Source organism: Callospermophilus lateralis, chromosome 1 (assembly GCF_048772815.1).
Source record: "Callospermophilus lateralis isolate mCalLat2 chromosome 1, mCalLat2.hap1, whole genome shotgun sequence".
In the NCBI taxonomy this organism is placed as follows: domain Eukaryota; kingdom Metazoa; phylum Chordata; class Mammalia; order Rodentia; family Sciuridae; genus Callospermophilus; species Callospermophilus lateralis.
This window is the reverse complement of record NC_135305.1, coordinates 222056765-222078208: the sequence shown is the minus strand read 5'-3', so window position 1 is coordinate 222078208 and position 21444 is coordinate 222056765. Positions and strand designations below refer to the sequence as shown.

The 21444-nt window shown below is 60.0% G+C and overlaps 1 protein-coding gene across 1 annotated transcript; it reads left to right on the top strand.

Annotated features, from left to right (window-relative positions):
• The first annotated feature begins 10988 nt into the window (after positions 1-10988).
• On the top strand, positions 10989-14208 carry Fem1a (fem-1 homolog A). Its single transcript, XM_076851139.2, has one exon. The coding sequence runs from the start codon at positions 11106-11108 to the stop codon at positions 13041-13043; it is 1938 nt and encodes a 645-aa protein (XP_076707254.1). The 5' UTR covers positions 10989-11105; the 3' UTR covers positions 13044-14208.
• The last annotated feature ends 7236 nt before the right edge of the window (positions 14209-21444 follow it).

Genomic DNA, 21444 nt, shown 5'->3' with positions numbered 1-21444 from the left:
CCAAGAGAGCCCTGGCCCTGCCGCGGGAGGAGGGTCCCCTTCAAGACTTTCGAAGGGAGACAGAAAATATCTCTGGGGGCCACAGCTGCGGGAGCGTGTCAAGGCCACCACGTCGCTCTGCCACGGAGAGCCGTCCTGTTCCCTGAACATCGATCCATGGTCCTCACTGTCCAATCGGCCCACTGACTGCGGGCAGCAGAGGGGCCGGGGCCGTTTCCCCTTAGCCGTGCCTTGTCCTCGGGACTCGCTGAAAGGTCCCCTCACTGCGCTGTGCGAGGGGCCATCCCGCCATGGATCTGGGACCTCCAAAGAGAAGGGAGTGTCCCCCGTTCTGATGGAGCAGTGGATACCATCTTACCGATGTGCGGGGAGTCGGTGACCCGTGGAAGGACCGTTCCTGCCAACTTGTATGTCCTGAGCGTCTGTGGCCCTCCCACCTGATGACGGTGACGTTGACAGCTCTGGAACCCGCCCCAAGCCCCTGTGCCCTGCCTTGAGAGCGGCCCACTCTTCCCCGGCCTCAGTTGGACCCAGCGGCTTCCCTCCAGCCTGCAGGAGGCCACGGCAGGGCAGGGCTGCCTCCTGACCTCCAGAGCTGCGTGGCAGGAGGCCACGCCGCTGCCCTCTGTCCCCCCAGGACCCGTGTCCACCCCGGGAACCAAAAGCCTGCTGTGGGGACACCCTGAGGACTCCCTTCAGGACAACTCCAGCCCCAGCCGCACAGTGAGGGCCGCCCAGCGGAGTCCACGCTCAGACCGCGGCAGGTGACAGCAATGGCCACTGTCCACGTGAACGCGAGAGGAGCTCACCCCAAACAGCAAGCTGGAGCACTCCCACCGCCTCCCCAAAATGCTTGGGCCTTGCCCCAGGGGCTAGGTGCACCTTCCTCCCTGCTCCACTGACCACGGTCTCCCTGGGCTGCTCCCCCCCTCCAGCCCCGGTTCCGGGAAGCGCGTCCGCCCCGTGCACAACAGCAGCCCGCACCACCCGGCTCGCAGCGGGCGCTGCTGGTACCAGGAACGTGGCTGGACAGATAATTAACAGAGATGCGGGCCCCTTGTCCCCGGCCCCTGGCCCCTCGGGCTGCGGACATCCAGCTCCATCCGGCCTGGGGGAGGGGCGCCGTGTTCAGACGTTTCTTAGAAACTGAGCCGCAGCTTGTTTTCCAGCGAACAGGCAGTTCCCGGGAGAGGACGCGGACAGTAAACAGAGCGTGGGCCCCGCGGGCTGCTTGGTGATGAGGGGCACTTCGGACCAGCCTTCAGGGCCCCCACCGCCACAGAGGCCCCGTGGCCCCGCGGGACAGACCCCGGCCACCCCTCCACGATGCCCTGGGCCAGGAAAGGGGGCCAAGCTCCCCGGGGGCATCTCCTATTGGTGGACGGCCAGTCTACAAGGTCCAAGGTGGCCTCTAGCTCTTCGGACGCCCCAAGGGGACGCCAGCAAAAGAGGCCTGCCGTGGCCCCTCAGCTTGGTGGCTGTGGGTTGGCTGCGCAGCTCCTCCCACGGTGGCAGGTGCCCCTCGATGGAGAAAGTCCAGACCTCTGAGAGGTGATGGTGCCTCCTGGCCGCCCGGCCACGGCGCTGGTCCGTCTCCCTGCTTCCCCGCGCGTCTCCCCGGCTCTGTCCAGCCACGCAGGCTCCTCGCGTGGCCTCAGATGCCAGGCCCGTCCTGCCCCAGGGCCGTGGCAGGGACGGTGCCTCTTTCCCGTCACCACAGGATTCTCTCCTTTTTGTCAAGAGACTCCTCCTGGCTGGGGTGCGCTCGGGGCTGGCGCCCGCCTGGCCTCACTGGGGCCAGCCTCCACCCTATGGGAGAGGGAGAGGGAGAGGGAGAGGGACCAGGGACGGGAGAGGGTCGTCTCCGTCTCCCCAGCAAGGACTCCCCGTTCCCAGCTCTTTCCCAGTTTAGTGCCCTCCCCCCGACACTTCCTGGGCCCGGGGACTTGACCCTTTCCCAGCTCGGTGACGGTGACGGCCTGAGCCCCCTTCCTCCTGCGGTCGCTGTGCCCTCAACGGTGCCCCCACCTGCACCCGAGACCGCAACGGGCGCTGGGCCCCAGTGTCTGGGAGGCTCTGGCTTGGGATCCCTGCAGAGGCCAAGACCCCTGGTGCCCGTGTCCCCGTGCACAGTGGCCCGCGGTCGCACAGACAGAACCCGCGTCCTCCGAACACAGACAGTCTCTCAACGACTCAGTGGCCCCGGGATGCGAGTGTCCTGGGAACACCCGGCATCGTTAGAGAACGGCCACGAGGCGAAGGCTGCCCACGTCCAGCGCCCACGTCCAGCGCAGACGCCGGTTAAACAGGTGGGCGTCCCTCCCGCGGTCGGCTGGCCCTCCGTATCTGGACGAGGAGTCTTGCCAGAGGCGATTCAGGCAGCACAGGCCACGTGGCCTGGGTCCCAGAGGATCGGGGTCTTCACCGGAAGGGCCAGAGCGGCCAGGGACGCGTGTCCTCAGGAAAGGCCACGTGAGGACGTGGGTTCAGGGAGGCGGCCCACGTCCTCCAGGAGGACGGAGGCCTCAGGAGAAGCCAGCAGGGCCTCGCCCGGATCTTCTCCCGCAGCCTCGGGTCTGGGAAAGCCCGCCCGCGGCCCCCAGGCTGTGGGACATGGGAGGGACCCAGCGGCCAGGGCTCTGGGCTCCAGGCCTCCCTTACAGCCCAGGGTCCAGCGTGGGCGTGGAGTCTGCGGGGTCTGCGGGGCTCCTGCCTCCTCCCATCTAAGCTGAGGGCTGGCCGTGGGCAGCGATCGATCGCGGGGACGTGACCCTAGAGGGGCCGCTCCGTCCGTGGTGAGGCTGAGCCGGCCTGAGCCCCCTTTCCTCCTGTCCGCAGCCAAGACCGCGAGGGGCGCTGGGCCCCGGGGGGCATCTTGGGCTCTATTCTAACCATTTCTCTATTCTTGGAAGATTTAAAATATATATATATATATATATATATATATATATATATATATTTTTTTTTTTTTTTTTTTGAGAGAGAGAGAGAGAGAGAGAAATTTTTAAATATTTATTTTTCGGTTTTCGGCTGACACAACATCTTTGTCTGTATGTGGTGCTGAGGATCGAACCCGGGCCGCACGCATGCCAGGCGAGCGCACTACCGCTGGAGCCACATCCCCAGCCCTTAAAATATTTTTTCATTAAAAAAAAAAAAAAGTCATAGGGGCCTGGGACTGTGGCTCAGCGGTAGTCACTCCCTAGCACGGGAGGGACCGGGTTCCATCCTCAGCACCACATAAAAATAAAGGCGTTGTGTTGTGTCCATCTACACCTAAAAATAAATAAAGAAAGAAAAGAAAAACAAAACCAAAAAACCATCATAAAGACCCGGTAGGATGTGGCATCTCCCTAACGTCCCTGTGGCCTCCCTGAGCCACGCGATGGCCCTGGCACAGCTCTGTGGCTGCGGGTTGAGGAGCACAGGAGGCTGGCTGTGCTTGTACTGGTGACACCCACGGCCGGCGGTGGCTGGCGTGTGCCTGCGCAAGGCGGGTGAGCCTGGTGGGGGGACTTTCATGGTCTGGGAGCCACAGAATAGCACCCCGGCGGCGGAGGGCCTGGGATTGGGACAGTCACCTGGCACAGCCCAAGGTCGTGACCAAATAGCAGCCCCCAACGCGTGTCCACTCGGCTGCCTCCCCGAGGCCTGGGGCTGCAGAAACGAATCAGAATGAAAGAAAAGCCGGTGGAGAGACCCCGGGGAGCTGGGGCCTGGGCTCTGGGGCCGTTCCATTAGAAAGTGCTCCCCGGGAACAGGGCGCAAGGGCAGGCGCCTGTGAGCCCAGCAGCTTAGGAGGCTGAGGCAGGAGGATAAGGAATCCAAAGCCAGCCTCATCACTGAGCAAGACCCTGGGGTGTGGCTCCGTGGGCAAGCACCTGGCTCCATCCCCAGGGCCAAAAAGAGAAAAAGAAGAGAAAACCCGGGATTGTGGTCGCTCAGCGGGGGACAGTGGTCGCTCAGCGGGGGGGACTGTGCTCAGCCATGGGAGGCTCTGGGCACAACCTGGACCCGGAAGAAGGGAGGGAGGACCAGCGGCCAGCTGGAACCCGTCCGTCTGTGCCAGGCCCAGCCCCAGGAGGGGCACAGACCCCACCTCTGCCCTCTTAGAGCTGCGCGGTGTGGGGGCAGACAAGTATGTCCTACACAAGGCCCCAGCAGGTGTGGCTGGAGACGGGCCCAAGCTGTGGGGAAACTGGGCGGGATGCAGTGGGGACGGCGTGGCCGAGGCAGCGCGTGGCCACTGCCCTGGTGGACAGGTTCCCGCCAGGCTCCGCGCGCCTGCTGCAAGGAGCAGCCACTGGATTGGGAGGGAGGCAGGACCTTCCCGTCCAGGCCGGGTGAACACCACTGTGGTCCCCAGAGACCAAAATGGAGCTGGAAGTCCCTCCTGCCCTGGGTTTGTGCGGGGCCTTCTCTGTGTTCCACGTGTGGGGTACACAGCTCACCTCCCTGGCACGGTCGCGCACAGCGGGCAGGACAGGCAGGACTGTAGGTGCCTCAGGGTCCTGCCTGCAGCCCGGGCAGGCTGTGGGCAGAGGCCGTGGCCCTGGGCTCCGCGTCCATCCTGCCCATGCAGTGCCAGAACTGGCTGCTGCTGCCCGGTTCAGATCTGAATCCCAGGTCTGGACACAGGGGACTGCAGCGCCTGTCCCCAACAGGCACACACAAGGGACATAAATAGCTTAATGGTGAGTCCTAGTAAAAAATCAGGCACACGCCCAGTGGTGATGGCGCCTGTCACCCCAGCAGCCCTGGAGGCTGAGGCAGGAGGATCGCGAGTTCAAAGCCAGCCTCAGCAATGGTGAGGCCCCCAGCAGCTCAGGGAGACCCTGTCTCTATATAAAGTATTAAAAAAGGGCTGGGGGGTGGCTGGGGCCGAGCTCGGGGTCGGTCCGGGTTCCCAGGCTGTGGTGGCCCTTCCTGCTCATGGCTGTTCTGCTGGGGACTGTGGCACTGGCTTCCAGTCTGGCCGAGACGAACAAGGACTGGTGAGAGCCTGGAATTTTAAGAGGCGGCTGTTGTCCGTGGAAGCCGCTGGCTCCGCCGGGAGGGGACAATCTGAGGAAGGTCAGGCCCTCGGCAGGCGGCACGGAGACCAGGGGAACCGCAGCTGTCACCACGCAGGCGCGCACTGCGGCAGCACTGCGGAGGGGACCGGCTGGCGGTCCCCAGACCCCCTCCCCCCGCCCTCCCTGCGGCTGTCTCCTCTGCAGGGTGTGGGAGTCCAGGGCCAGCCGGCCATTTTGCAGACCTGTGCAGACGCCCGATCTGCCTGCCCAGTGACTGCCACCCACGGCTAGCCCAGCCCCCTCCCTCCCGAGCCCCTCCCGGGTCGCAGCAGGAGCACCCAGGTCCCGAAGCCCTGGGGAGGCGAGGCCCGCACAGGGGGCAAACACTCCAGCAGGGAGGGGAGCGGAGGTCGCGCCCAGACTCGGACCCAGGAGAGGGGCTGCTGGGCTGGGGACAGGATGGTCCAGGACGGGGAAAGGTGGCTGCCGCCCCGTGAATAGATCAAAAGTCGCCAAACTGAGCTCTTTCCCCTGATTTAAATGGTGACTGTTAAAACGTAAATCTGACTTAAATCTAAAAGAAAAAAAAACTAAAGCTGGGTGTGGTGGCGCCTGCCTGTCATCCCAGCGGCTGGGGAGGCTGAGGCGGGAGGATGGCGAGTTCAAAGCCAGCAACCAGTGAGACCCTGTCTCTAAATAAAACACAAACTCTTTTAGGGCTGGGGATGTGCTCAGTGGCCGAGCGCCCCTGGGTTCAATCCCCAAGACCCCCTCAAAAAAATTTATAAAAACGAGAGGAGGCTGGCCTGGGGCTCAGCGGCAGAGCACTTCTTTTGCGTACCTGGGGCCCTGGGATCCATCCTCAGCACCACATAAATAAATAAAATAAAGATGTTGAGTCTATCTACGACTAATTTTTTTTTTAAAGACAGTAGCTGACTTCACTGTGGTGAAGTTGACACTCATCGAAGTCTCGTTAGCTGCCCTCCTGCCCACCCATGGACTACCCCACCCGTGGCCATGAAGCACCCGCTGTGCCCACGTGGCCACGGCGACCCTGCTGCCCCTGGCTGGGCGCTGGCTCAGCCCCTGGGGGCCACAGAACGGCTGCTCACTGTTTTGGTACCACGGATTGAACCCAGGGGCGCTTAATTGCGAGCCACGTCCCCAGCTATTTAAAACATTTTATTTAGAGTCGGGGTCTCCGAGTTGCTGAGGCTGGCTTTGAACTTGCGACCCTCCGGCACCAATCTCTGGAGCTGCTGGAATTGCAGGCGTGGCCACCGCTGGGCGGCTGCTCACCTCTCATTGGCTGGGCTCGGTCAGGTCACCTCCAGCTGAGGAGGGAAGCTGAGAGCAGAGCGGCCATTTTACGCTGAGCAGCCCTGTGACCCAGCCAATAGGAGGAAGGGACATGGCGATGACACGCAGCTGCACACGTGCCCCTTCCTGACCTGGATCTGCCACCCCTGGCCCCCACACCCCCACCCTTCCCTAGCCGAGGCCTCCACCTGGGAGGCTGCCCCCTCCCGGCTCTGCCCCCAGCCTCTCTCCCGACCTCCGGACAAGCCCTGGGTCTTCAGTCTCCATCCTCCACGCACGACCCTCGGGGCCCCGTGGCGTCCTAGTGTCCAGCCGGTTTCTGAGTCTCCCAAGCCACCCCCTCAGGTGTCCAGCACATGTCCCCACCCTTGTCCTCGGGCCAAAGCCACTGCCACCAGAAACAGGGACACGTTTTCCGTTAAGCACGCGGAGTGAGACGGAGAGGACAGTTTGTTATTAAGACTTTGTTCCGTCTTCCTGGGGGCTGCCCGGCGTGTTCTCAGGAATGCATCTCTGGGGGGCTTCGTTACCACGCGGAATGAACAGCGCACAGTGCCACACCGGGCAGCCCCAGGTGCCTGTCCGCTGTGTGGCGCTCCTACCTATGGTGAGGGGTAGAGTGATCATGGTGGTGATGGTGACGCTGAGGGGGTGGTGATGATAACGGTGGTGACGACGAGGTGGTGATGTGACGTGATCCTGGTGGGGATGTGGGTAGTGTTGTGCTGGTGACGGTTCAGACTGCACCGGGTGGTCACCAGGAGGAACCGGTCTCCTTCCAGACTCCTTGGCTGAGGCCCTACCTCCCCCTGTGGCTGCCGGGAGAGCAGTTTGGGGGATAACCAATGGGGACATAGATGGGACCTTAATCTAGCGAGACTGGCGGGAGTGCAAGTGTGGCAGGCTTAGAGGGTCACCTGCCAGCCAAGGAGAGGGCTCAGGAGAAACCAAGCCCACCCACATCCTGACCTTGGGCCAGTTAATCTCCGTGGTGGAAGTGGCCCACCAGGTCACTGGGGCCATGGTGGAGAGGCCGCAGGGCGCCTGGGGCCCCTCCCTGGCTCACCCACCTGCCCGACACCCTGCACCTGCTCTACAGAGCCCTCTGAGACCCGGCTCCCCCCTCAAGCCACACAGATGAGAAAGCCAAGTTCACTGTGGTCAGCAGCTTGTGCAGACGACGCAGCTGCTTGGCCCCGGGAATGACCTCAAACCCTGGAATCTGGGGTCCAGAATCAATCTCTTGGCTACGTTGAGAAGCAAATGGTCAACGAAGCATTGTAACTCTGAACAGACTTCCTGCCTGCAAAATGCTACAAGAGGCACCAAGAAATGGCCCAGGGCTTGACCACTGGCCACCTGGCTGGCACCTGCCATGTCCCCAGAGGTCTTTTGCCCCGTCCCAGCAGAGCCAGGCAGCCTCAAAGGAAGAGGCTCCACACTCAGCCTGGATCTGCTGTCCTACCAGGACCTGCTCCACCTACTTCATTAATTAATTACAGACGAATTAGTGCTGCAGATTGAACCTAAGGGCACCTTGCCACTGAGCCACAGCCTAGCCCTTTTTTTTTTTAAACTTTGAGTCGGGGTCTCAGGACGTTGCCCAGGCTGGTCTTGAATTTGCAATTCTCCTGCCTCAGCCTCCCAGGTGGTGCTGTTAGGGAATTAACTTTTAAAACAGATCCTGTAATTGCCTTGTTGAGGGCACAGTTTACTGCAGGGTGTTGCCCTCTGTGGAGGGACATTTAAAACTTAATGAAGCCTTTGTTTGGCAAACACCCATGGGACCTTCAAATCCTGGTTCAGGCTTCTGTGTTAGAAGTTTCAGAGTCTGATTTCACTGTAGAAATTAAAATTTTCAGCCCCATCAAAAACAAAACAACAACAAAATGTTTTTATGCTTTCTGTGTGAAGAAAATCAATAACCTCGGGATGTATTTGTGATTTAAATGGTTAAACCTGTTAATAAGGAAGATTTAGAATATGCCACAAAATCCTATGTGGCAGCATCTCCCCATGTTGTAATGCACAGGAAGCTAGGGACACACACAAGCCACCAGGGACTTGGGCCTTCGCAACTCCAGAGGGGTGGCCCAGCTTCCTAGACCAAGGGGCAGCGGGGAAATCCTGAGAAGTCTACAGCATCTCACGGGGCCAGGTGGCGACCGGTCGGGGAGGCTGAGGCCGGAGGACCGCGGGTTCAAGGCCAGCCTCAGCAATTCAGCGAGCCCAGCCCAGCAAGAAGCCCAAATGCACAAGGACACGCAAGAGGCTGCAAGCGGCAGGCTTTCATATTTATATTATTTAAGAGGCAGAACTACAGGGACAGAACAGATCAGCTGTGGCTATGGCGGGAGGGGAGGCTTGACCAAAAAGGGATCTAAGAACTTTCTGGATCCTGCTTGCATTTGAACATGAAACCACACAGCACAATCAGCAGCAGCATCAGATGAGAAATCAACTCAAAATGGACTGAAGAACTAATGTAAGACCTGAAACATTGAAACTTCCAAGGGAAAACAAGATCCAGGCACAGGCAGGAGTTTCCTGAATAGAACTTAAATAATTCAGGAAATAAAAAGCAAAAATTAACAAATGGGATGACATCAAATAAAAAGCTTCCACACAGACACAATCAACAGAATGGAGAGACAACCTCTGGAATGGGAGAAAATCTTTGTCAGCTAATCATCTGACAGAAGATTAATATCCAAAATATATAAAGAATTAAAATAATTTAACATCCAAAGAACAAGTAATCCGATTTCAAAAAGTGGGCAAATGATCTTAACAGACACTTCTCAAAAGAAGTACAAGAGGCCAGTAAATACATGAAAATATATTGCAACATCTTCAGGCATGGGGAAAATACAAATCAAAACTGCATTGAGATTCCACCTCATGCCTGTCAGAATGATCACTATTAAAATAACGAATAGCAAATGCTGACAAAGATGTGGAGAAAAAGGAATTCTATATGTTGTTGGTGGGAACACGAACTAGACTTTTGATCTTTTCCTGGCCAAGAAGGAAAGCCCCTGGAGCTCCTGCAATAAGAATTTGGTTGGCAAGTGTAAACTGTGGATGGTCATCACCTCCATCTTCCTGGGTCTCATTATAGTGATCATCATTGGCTTATGTCTTAGTGGAGGTAAGAGGATTTCAACTGACTAACTTGACACATTTTTGCTTAATGCTTGTGACCTAATCTGAAATTGAAACTGTATTCATTGCTATTTCACTACTTATGACATGAGTTGAAAATTGGTTTGGATTGAGTTGGTGGAAGATATGCATGCTTTTGTTTTTTGTTGTATTTTGTTGTTTGTTTTATAAACTCCAGAAGGAGTATGGAGAGCAGTGTTTTGCTTTGAATTCTGACCATTAGATCTTGAAGACGTTTCTTATGTTTTTAACTTACACTAATTTACATGTTATTGCATCTCAGTATCTGCTTGTTTGAAAGTTCTTTTTGTTCTTATAATGTGTCCAATAAAAATAATTATCAAGTTCACTGGGTATATTTGATATATTTTTATAATGATAAAATATTGAGTAATGTATGTGGGTTTTAAAAGAACTATGGATCTATATGTCTATGAGCTGTCATTTTAACTTATTTTAGAAATAACTTTATATTTGTTTTATGTGTGCATAAAAGAAAAATCATATCTTGTGAATGATATGCTTTACATATTTTTTCTTATTTTATTATTTATTTTGAATTAAAAAATAATACATGTTCAGTTACTGATAAAACCCATTCATATTAATAATAGTTTTTTGTATTTTCTTCTAGTCTTTTTACTACTTGCATTTATAAAATAATTTAAGATCAAGTCTTTTAAAGTTCATGGAGTACCTTTAGAATTTTAATAGTATATTAAGATAATTTTGGCAAGTCATTAGAAATTTTCTGTTAGCATCATGTTTTTTAAATGGTTCATGATTTAATCTTCTACACCATTTTAAAGCCTGTGAGGGCATTACCAAATTGTTATGGTTAATGATATTATTAAAGTTTTTATGATGCATAAAAAAAAAAAAAAAAAAAAAGAACTTTCTGGATTGTTCTGGTATTGGGTGAATGAATGGATGAATGAATGAATGAGAAGTACGCGAGTGATGAAGATTAACCCTTATCGCCACCCGTCCTCCGGGCTACGCCAAGCTCCTCGTCCCACTCAACTTTTCAGCCTCTCCCGCGCGCCCCCTGCCGGTTAGCGGCTCCGCCACATTAAGACCAATTCGGACCCGCCTGGCCAGCTTAGCCTTCTGGGGAATGTAGTCTTTTGGAGGCTTAGCCTGCCTGCCCTTCCGGTCGACCCGGGCAAAGTGACAGCAAAAGGAAAAACGTCACTAAGTTTTCCCGGAGTCGCACCAGACATAGCATGTCGCATGGCATGCCGGGAGTCGAGGTCCTTCGATCGCTTTTTCGCGCGGCTATCCGCTGATTGGAACGGCAATTCCCATCATGCACCGTACTGACAGGTTTCAGAGGCTGTCCCGCGGCCTTCTGGGAAATGTATTCTTGAGCCTTCAACGTCCCTCCGCGTCTTACGGAACTGTCCCGCGCAGAAGACTGCATTTCCCGGCATGCCCCCAAAGGCCGAAGGCGCAAGGTCGCCTCAGCCATTTTGTTCCGCCCGCCGAGGCCCTGAGATGGCGGCGGGGGAGACGGTGAAGGTTGCCGCCTGCCCATCAGGGCTGTAGCCGCCGTCTCCCTGTCCCCCGCGGCCGTCCCATGGGCTGACGGAGGCCGAGACCATGGACCTCCACACCGCCGTGTACAATGCCGCCCACGACGGCAAGCTGCAGCTACTGCAGAAGCTGCTCAGCGGCCGCAGCCGGGAGGAGCTGGATGAGCTGATGGGCGAGGTGGCCTGCGGAGGGACGCCGCTGCTCATCGCCGCCCGCTACGGCCACCTGGACGTGGTGGAATACCTGGTGGACCGCTGCGGCGCCAGCGTGGAGGCCGGCGGCTCGGTGCACTTCGACGGCGAGACCATCGAGGGCGCGCCGCCGCTGTGGGCCGCCTCGGCCGCCGGGCACCTGGACGTGGTGCGCAGCCTGCTGCGCCGCGGCGCCTCGGTAAACCGCACCACGCGCACCAACTCCACGCCGCTGCGCGCCGCCTGCTTCGACGGCCACCTGGAGGTGGTGCGCTACCTGGTGGGCGAGCACCAGGCCGACCTGGAGGTGGCCAACCGGCACGGGCACACGTGCCTCATGATCTCCTGCTACAAGGGCCACCGCGAGATCGCGCGCTACCTGCTGGAGCAGGGCGCCCAGGTGAACCGGCGCAGCGCCAAAGGCAACACGGCGCTGCACGACTGCGCCGAGTCCGGCAGCCTGGAGATCCTGCAGCTGCTGCTGGGCTGCAACGCGCGCATGGAGCGCGACGGCTACGGCATGACCCCGCTGCTGGCGGCCAGCGTGACGGGCCACACCAACATCGTGGAGTACCTCATCCAGAAGCAGCCGGGCCAGCCGCAGGCGGCCGGCGCAGGGCCGCCCCAGGAGGTTTCCTCCCCAGAGGAGCCCCTCACCTACGAGAGCTGCTGCCCCACCAGCCGGGAAGCTGCCATAGAAGCCCTGGAGCTGCTGGGAGCCACGTATGTGGATAAGAAGCGAGATCTGCTGGGGGCCCTTAAGCACTGGAGACGCGCCATGGAGCTGCGGCACCAGGGCGGCGAGTATTTGCCCAAACCCGAGCCCCAGCAGCCGGTCTTGGCCTACGACTATTCCAGGGAGGTGAACAGCGCCCAGGAACTGGAAGCGCTGATCACAGACCCGGATGAGATGCGCATGCAGGCGCTGTTGATCCGGGAGCGCATCCTGGGCCCCTCGCACCCTGACACCTCCTACTACATCCGGTACCGGGGCGCCGTGTATGCCGACTCGGGCAACTTCGAGCGCTGTATCCGCCTGTGGAAGTACGCCCTGGACATGCAGCAGAGCAACCTGGAGCCCCTGAGCCCCATGACGGCCAGCAGCTTCCTCTCCTTTGCCGAACTCTTCTCCTATGTGCTGCAGGACCGCGCCGCCAAGGGCAGCCTGGGCACGCAGATCGGCTTCACAGACCTCATGGGCGTGCTCAGCAAAGGCGTTCGGGAAGTGGAGCGGGCCCTGCAGCAGCCCAGGGAGCCCGGGGACTCGGCGCAGTTCACCAAAGCGCTGGCCATCATCCTGCACCTGCTCTACCTGATGGGGAAGGTGGAGACCAGCCCCAGCCAGGAGCACCTGAAGCACCAGACGGTCTACCGGCTGCTTCGGTGCGCCCCCCGCGGCAGGAACGGCTTCACGCCCCTGCACATGGCCGCTGACAAGGACACCACCAACGTGGGCCGCTACCGCGTGGGCACCTTCCCCTCCCTGCACGTGGTCAAAGTGCTGCTGGACTGTGGGGCCGACCCGGACAGCAGGGACTTTGATAACAACACCCCGCTGCACATTGCGGCCCAGAACAACTGCCCGGCCATCATGAACGCCCTGGTGGAAGCCGGGGCCCACATGGACGCCACCAACGCCTTCAAGAAAACCGCCTGCGAGCTGCTGGACGAGGGGCTGCTGGCCAAGAGCACCATGCAGCCCTTCAACTACGTGACCCTGCAGTGCCTCGCCGCCCGCGCCCTGGACAAGAACAAGATCCCCTACAAGGGCTTCATCCCTGAGGAGCTGGAGGCCTTCATCCAGCTGCACTGAGCGAGGAGGCCGAGGCCTCGCCAGCACCCAAGGGCCCTCCGCCTCCGGCCCCTCCCCTGGACCAGGGAGCAGTTAGTGCGCCTGAGCGCTGGCGGCCTGCAGGGTCACATGCTGGGAGGGACTGGGGGCCTCCTGCACCCCAGGTCCTGGTGCCCGGCCACCCACAGTGTTAGGAGCGGCTCCCAGTCGGGCGTTGGCGAGTGCAGAAGCAGGGTTCCCCCGGCTGCCCCGCGGCCTGCACAGCTGCGGGCTTGGTGGGTGTAGGGGTGGACCCAACTGTGCCCAGGTTCTGACATTTTGCTGCAGTTCTTTATTTTATTTTATTTTTTTAGGCTTTTTGTTTGCTAGACCCCGCCAGCTGCCTCCAGGCAGTCAGGGGTTTGGTGCCTGTGGCCACCCATCCCAGTGAGCTGTGCTGGGGAGCGAGCCCCAGGCCCCGTGTCCACCCCGAGGTGACCCTAGGTGTGTATGGGACCCCTCTCGGCCTTGCACAGGCCTCCCAGCCTCCCATTCTCCTTAGAGAACAGTGTCCCCTGACTGTGACCGAAGATCAGGTCAAGTACCAAAGAAGCCACAACGATTGCCTCCCAGGGCAGCAGGTGTGGGTCCGGGCGCCACTGTTTACAGATTAAAAGGTCAGGCAGACCACTTCAGCCTAGGGACGCCTGTGCGGCCTTCCCCGTCTGGGGCATGCCCACAGCAGGCCTGCCCTTGACCTGCTCCAGGACCTGAGTCCCAGCCTCCCCAGGAGGGCCCAGCTCTGCAGTAACACAGGTCTGGGGACCTGCCCGTCTCCTGCCGTCTCCATGGAGCAGGTCGCCAGCACTTGCCCCGCCCCCTGGGCCCTGGGTCCCCACACAGTTGCCAGGGCAGGTTAGCACAAGGCATCCTTCTGCCCAGGTGACACCACAGCCCTGCAGGAGCAGATCCCAGCTCCATGGCAGCGGGTAGCACCCGGAGCAGTGTCCCCTGCCCCCAGGCCTCCACCACTGGAGGCCTGGCCCTTGAGGCGGGTTTGGGTTTGCAGTGTTAGGTAGGAAGTTTATTTATTTACAAGACAAGCTTTTGACTTAACTCAGGAGGACAATCCTGGCCCTCCCACTGGGCAGAAGCAGGTGTTTCCGTTGCAGCCTGAGGGCATTAAAAAGCAGGTGTTTGAAGAGAATTGTGTTTCCTTGGGTGGCCGCATGGCATGGTGGAGGGAGGGCCTGGCCAGGCTAGGGCAGGGCCGCTCGCTGGGCACCAAACACAGGCCCTGCTTCCACCTCTGCCCTCCGACAGAATCCGCTGAGTCCAGGGCCTGCTCTGGGGTTGGGCTGCTGCACAAAATGGGCACAGAAGAGGGAGGGCACGCCCCCGGCTGCCTCCCAGGCCACTTGCCGCACTTGCCGTCTTGCCCCTCACCTCCCTGTGAGCACAGTCCAGTCAAAAGCGGCCCCAGGCTGGGTCAGCAGTCCCAAGAGCCTGTGCCAGCCCACCTTCCAGCTGCCCTGGGGTCAGGTGCAGCTGGGGGTGCCCAGTCCCAGCCCTCGGGGTGTCTGGAGGTAGAGGCCATGCTGTGGGGCCGCTCAGGGGTCCGTGGGGCGGCCTCCTCCCCGCCTCCTGCTTCGCCACAGCTGCTGCCCAGCCCGTTTCCTCTGGGGTGACGTCTTGTCCAGCTCTGTGACCACGTCCCTGCTCTAGAAGGTCTGGGCACAGTGGCTGCAGCCCAGCAGCCGGGAGGCCAGGCAGGAGGGGCAAGTTCAAGGCCAGCCTCCGCAGCGTCCTAAAGAAAAAGCTGGATGTGGCTCTGGATAGTGCCCCTGGGTGCGAGGGGCCCTCACAGCAGCCTCCTGAGGACAGGAGGTGGCCGCGTTGGCCTCTGTGTGCTGGGCACTGCGGGTTGTATGTAAGTGCACCGACGGGTCCAGGGCAGCCGTGGAGAGGTGCAGGGCCCACACCGTGCAGCATGGGTACATGTAGGGCATCCACCCCACAGTGCTTGGCCCCTGGCCTCTCCTTGAGGGTCAGCGTCGCTGGCACCTGACCTGTGCTGGACTTGGTGGGGGAATGGTGACCAATGCTCTTAAAACCTCAGACTCCAGATTGAGGGTTGAGCCCCGGTTTTGGTGACCAAGGTCATCCCTAAGGCCAGGCAGGTTTCAGGTGGGGTGAACTGGGCAGACACAGACTGGCCCTGCCCCCGGGCTGGATCCTGGCGTGGGGCGCACAGCAGCCCTGGTGGCAGGTCAGTGGCCCTCCAGAGCCGTGCAGCACCCAGGCAGGAGAGCGGGGGGGGGGGGCGGGGGGGGACAGCAGCTACCGAGGAGCGGCCCCTCCCTGTGCTCCTGAGTTAAAGATAGCTCTGCGCAGAGCGACAGGGACTGCTGGCACCTGGGCATAGGACATCAGGTCGCGTCCAGGAGAAAGGTGGGGGCAGGGAGGCTGAGTCAGAGGTCCCCAGGCGTCACCCCAACAGGTGCTGCGGGGAGTGTCTCCCTGCACAGGCCGCACTGCCGCCTTTGGCTGCAGGAATGGGCTTGAGCCCTGGCCCTGAGCTGGACACTTGAGATCCCCAGTGCCACCCACTCACCGTCCTCCTCCTTCAAGTGGACTTGATGAAGCGGCCTCCTCCAGGAGGCCCTCCAGGATCATCTACCGCCCAGCCTCACCGGGTCATTTCTCCCTTAACCCTTGAACCCTGACCTTGAGTTTTTATTCTTTGTTCCTGTGTGTCCAATCCATTGTCCCCGCCCCTGTGGCATCAGTGACAGGCCCAGGCACCTGAAGAGGACTAGATTGCTCCCACGGCTTCTGCCAAGGCATCCCGCCTTGGCCAGCAAGAGGACTGGGCGCTGACCCGGTGCTGTGGAACAGGGAAGGGCAGGAGGAAAGAGGGACCGGGTGTGCAGGCGGCCTGTGAGGGAGCCGGGCGGCGCCTGTGCTGGGCAGCGGCTGTGGTGAAGGTTCCTCCTGCCGCCTGCCTGCCTCTCCTGTCCTGCCCGCGGCACCCCCTGTTGGCCCTGAGCTCAGCTGGACCTGCTGTCCAGCTTCGCATGTCCTGCGCAGCCTGCCCTCTGCCAGCATCCTGAGGCCGAGCACAGGCAGACCCTGGCTCACCACCCGCCCTGAAGATGAGAGACCCGGCGCTGAGCCTCTTAGGGTGTCGGCCACATCAGCCTGCGCACTTTAGGGGCCCTGTGGGGTCCTGAGGCTGCACATGGTGAACGGCCCTCAGTTTTTAGAAGGGTTGACTTTAAACCTAAAGAAAGACATCCGGTGCCTCAAGTAGGAGGGATAAATGGAGCTCCCAAGAGCGCAGCCTGGGAGAGGTCACGGGCCCAGCAAGGGGGCAGCGGGACCCCAGGAGCCCAGGCAAGAGGACAGCAGGGCTCCCTGGCAGCTCCTCTGGCAGAGATGAGGGACTTTAGCGCCCTTGGCGGCCTCCCAGAGCTATAATAAGGCTGCGCCACAGAACAGGTTAAAAATAGGACCCCCCCAGGGCCACCTGGGGTCAGCCTCTGAGCCAGGAAGCCCAGGTCTCTGGTCGGAGGTGACCTCGGGCAGGGCTTGGAGGGCAAGCTCAGCCTCGGGTGGGCGCTGCCCTGCAGTCTGGCCTGGCCACCTGCAAACCAATGCCCCCACCCGCTTCTGTGTCTCCATCTGCAGTGTGGCAGGGAGCACTGGGGTGGCCTATGGTGAGGACACCACCTGGCTGTTTTCAGAGGCTGAGTCCATGGCTGCTTCCCCGCCCTGCTGTCACATGGCGCCATCTAGTGGCCCTGTCTGGCTCCCCAAGGTGACCTGTGTCCCTAAGTTGTCCCTTTCCAGGCTGGACAGACAGACAGTCCGTTCCCAGGTTCACATGGCCATGCTTCCCCCACCACCAGAGGACCCTTCCTTCCTTCAGCACCCCTCCCGGACGGCCTGGCAGTGCCCTCTGTGTCCCCTTCACACCCAGGCACATTCTGGGACACCCCTCACAGGTCTGCCACCACCCCCCCCATGGGCCCTAGGCCTAGGAGGGCAGCCCAGGACAGTGGAGGGAAGGACCAGGCTGTGGTGGAGAGGAGAAGCAGGGCCGGGTGCAGACCAAAGACGCTGCAGTGTTCATTCAAAGCCAAACACTTATTGAGCACCTGCTGTGTGCTGGGCCCTGGGGTCCAGCAGCGGAGTGGACAGAAGGCCCGTCCTGATGGAGAAGGCAGGTGGCCTCGGATGAGCGCGGCCTGTTTGCTCAGAACCGCTAAGTGTGGGCGTGGCGCTGCGCTGGGGGTCTTCAGGGTGGGGCTCAGAGAAGCCCCTGTGGAGGGTCCTGAGGAGGGCCAGCGAGGAGCCAGGGCGAGATGGAGCAGCACCTGCCTGGCATGTGGGAGGCAGAGGGTGAGGAGCGTGGAGAAGTGGCCACTGGACTTGGCAGTGCAAGGTCACTGACCCGAGGGGGCATCCTGGATGCCTTCCCTAAATTCCATTTGGGGAAAACACTGCAGGAAACCCCGCTTGCCCCTTGGCCTGCCCACCTCCAGAAAGCTTTCAGTTCCCCAGGTGGGGCCAGCTGGAGGCTGGTCACATCAACCTCTGGCTCCAGGGTCAGGGTGACCCAGAACAGGCAGGGCCGTTTCCTCCTCCACCCAGCTGGGGGCAGCTCCGCCCTCGGCCAGCCCGGCGCTGCTGCAGCCCCCGCGTGCGACCAGGGCCGCCCAAGGAGGGTCATCAAGAAGGAAAGTGGGGGCCGCGGTCACAGCTCAGGGGCAGAGCCCTCGCCGAGCCGCGCAAGGCCGGGTTCGCCCCCAAACAGATGCACCGAGTAGAACACACCGCGCATGCGCACACGCGCCTTCCCGCTTCCCGGCAGGGCCCTGCCGCCCCCGGGGCAGCGCTAACACGAGCATCCAGGAGAGGGAGCCAGCGGGGACTTCCCAGCGCACAGGGTGGGCCCTGCAGAACCCGGGGCTGAGGGCAGGACAGGAAGCCAGGTGCAGGTCCCCGTGTGCCTCCATTGGCAGGAAGTGTCCGGAACAGCAAGTCCCCAGACGGGACGTGGCTACGGGGTGGGGATCCAGTGGAGCTCACTGCCAAGGGCTGCTGCCCCCCTTCTCTCTTGTGCTGCTGGGCTTGGAGCCCCGGGCCTCCCGGGTGCCGCACCCAGCCCTTTTTAACTTTTTATTTGAGACAGTCTCACTGGGTTGCCCAGCGGACCTCAGGCTTGAATCCTCCTGTCGTTGCTGGGACGAGAAGTTTGGCCGCTGGTCCCAGCAAAAAACGATGAGACACGCCTGTCCCTGTAAGAGGGCCACACTGTCTACATGTTCCAGTCACAAGCCCAGGCCACCAAGTGCTGTGTGATACTGGGCAGAGGCCCTCCCTGGGAAACCCTAACAGGGCCAGGAGAGTTTCCCAAGCAGGGACACAGCTGCAGGCCACCCTGGGCATACTGACCTCAAAAAGACAGTCACACGGGCTTTGAAGAAGGGGACTTTTTGCATTGTTGTTTCTTCCTATTTTTCTTCAAGGCTGCGTGACTCACAGGGGACTTCCCCTGGAACAACCCAGCCTGAAGGCAGGCCCCAGCCTTGGGTGCAGGAGTGGACAGAGCCCTGGCTGGGGACTGTCCCATCTCCACTTAGTCAAGGCTCACCCTCTGCTCTCAGCCACTTCCTCCTTCCAGCAGCTCCCTTCAATCCCCCAGGGCCCTGTCACATCCCTGTCACATCCCTGAAGGCCAGCACTGCCTGGTCAGTGCCTGTCTCCTGCACACAAGCAGGTGCTCAATAAATGTTGGCTGGATAAAGGGAACCATGACTCAATAGCTCCCCACTCACTGTCCAGTGAACTAGCCAAGACGGCTCAGCTCAGCATCCCCAGTGCCCAGAACAGGCCGGCACACAGCAAGTGCTCAATAATGGTTCATCAAGTGAATTCACTTACTGAACACTGTGTGCCCTGTGTTCTGGAAAAGGCCTCCTCGATGGGCTGGGGATCCAGCTCAGCTGGTGGGGAGCTTGCCTTGCATGCACAAAGCCCTGGGTTCAGTCCCCAGCACCACCACCAAAAAAAAGCCTCCAGGACCAAGGCAGGTCCATGAACCCGGTTCTGGAGGCTGAGGAAGGAGGACCGTGAGTTCAAGACCTCAGCAACTTAGCAAGACCCTATCACAAAATACAATATAAAAAGGTCTGGGGAAAAGACACGGTGGCAGGTGGGGTGTTCCAGCCCGCCCTTAGGGCAGCCTGGGCGTAACTAGAATCACAGTCAAAGAGCAGACGGGAAGAGGGCTGGATAGGCTCATTGGGGGAGCACTGGCCCGGTGGCCTGGGTTACAGCCCTCTCCTGCAAAAACCAGAAAAGTGCGATGAATGTGTGGGAAATCTGACCTAGGAGATGCACTGGCAGCTTGCGGTCTCTGGGCCTCTCTCTTGCCCAAGTGGCTGTGTGCTCTTGGACAAGTGACTTCACCTTTCTGGGCCTCAGTTTCCCACCTGTAAACTGGCACAGTGATGCCGTCTCTGGGCAGGCCCTCAGGTCCTTGCCACGGGTCCTCCGTGTGCTGGGGTCATGTGGGGACAGGCAGGAGCCAGCATTCTGAGGTCGCTGGGTCCATTTTATAGCTAGGGAAGATGAAGCCCCGAAAGGGACCATGACTGCTGTGAATGCCACAGTACCTCGGAGGCAGAGTGGGGTCGGGAGCCTGGCTCTTCTTGTCCAGCGGCCTTAGGAATGGGAAAGGGTTCCCCACTTCCTCTGCTGCCATCTGGACCAGAGCAGTGGCCTCCCCCTGGTCCCCAGCTCCTGCCCTGGACACCCCTAGTCTGTCCTCTCCGAAGCAGCCACCAGAGGGCGCCCGCGAGCACCTGGGTCAGGCCCCGCCCTCCTCTCCTGGTTCCCGCCTCCTTCGGGGTCCAAGCCCGAGTCCTCCCGCAGCGCAGAGGCCCTGCCCAGCTCTCCCAGCCCTCCCAGCCCTGTCGCCCCCTGCCCCAGGCGCTCGGGCTCTGCTGGGTCCTGCCCCAGGGCCTTTACTCGGCTGTGCCCTCTGCGGGACCTCTGCTTTCTCCCCCCAGCTCTTGGCCCCAACGCCACCTCCTGGGCCCCTAAGGCCCTCCCTCTTGGACACCCAACGTCACCTCACCCTGTTTCCTCCTCCTCCAGTCCCTTCCGGTGTCTGACATTCTCCTGCTTATAGTTCCCTCCCCACGACCCCTTCTGCTCTCGCCCCGCCATGCCCTGGGGCCTGCGCAGTAGGTCTCCCCCGTTGGCCAACGCGCCCGGCCGGTGGACAGAGCAGTTTCCAGGAGCCCCCTGCCCGACTCCAGAAGCAGCTCAGAGGCTCAGAGGCTCCGCTCCTGGGTTTCACTCCAGGCCACCGTGGGGAGCCGGGCTGTGACGAAGCCTGAGTCAGCAACGAAAATAGCAAGGGTGCGTGGCTGGGGGGTGACTCACCCAGCCCCACCTGGCCTGGCCCCAGCCCTGCCTCAACCTGCGCTGCTGGGGAGGGGGCCTCCTGTGTCCCTTCCCGGGACCTGGCTTCGCCCACAGTTCACTCCCTGGGCCTATTTCCCACCTGTTAAATGGGCCTTCAGAAGCGCCTCCCTTCGGGGTCCCCTGGAGGTCCCTCAATGTGCTGGGCACGGCGGCCACGCCTGTAATCCCAGTTGATTGGGAGGCTATGGCAGGAGGATGGCAAGTTCCAAACCAGCCTCAGCACTTCAGTGAGACTCTAAGCAACTCAGTGAGACCCTGCCTCAGAAAAGTCTGTCCGTGTGAAGGGTTCAGCCGACGGTCTCGCCTCTCTTATTTTCCGGTGGTGGTGGTGGGGGGATTCTGGGGCACGCATTTAAAGAGCACTGTGACCGGTCGACCTGAAGCGGGTGGTCCCAGAAGTACTCCCAAGTAACAGCGTTGGTGTACAGAGGACTGAGCTCAGGACACTGGACCACGCAGCCCTGTCCCCAGCCCTGTTTGATATTTCATTTAGAGACAGGGTCTCACTGAGTTGCTAAGTGCCTCGCTGGTGCTGAGGCTGGCTTTGAACTCTCCATGCTCCTGCCTCAGGCTCACAGAGCTGGGATTACAGGCTCAGGCCACCAAGCCCGGCTCCCAACATCTTTTGTCTCCACCTTCTTTGCTATTAGAACCAAGCCTTTCTGAAAGGCACGTGGCCGGCCCCCCCAGGACTACATTTCCCAGGGCCCTTTGCAACCGGGACAGAAGTCATGTGACCCATCCATGACCAATGGGGGGAGGGCAGGTTGCGCAACGTCCTGCTCTACCCTCGAGAGGACGCCCGCGTGGTCGCGGCTTCCGCCTCCCGTGGTGGGGGCGCGCGGCTGCGTGCTCGCAGCAGGTCGTCGGGCAGACGGCGACTCCGGGGAACCTTCAATAAATATTTATTACCGTCAAACGCCCCACCTCCCGTGTCCCTCCT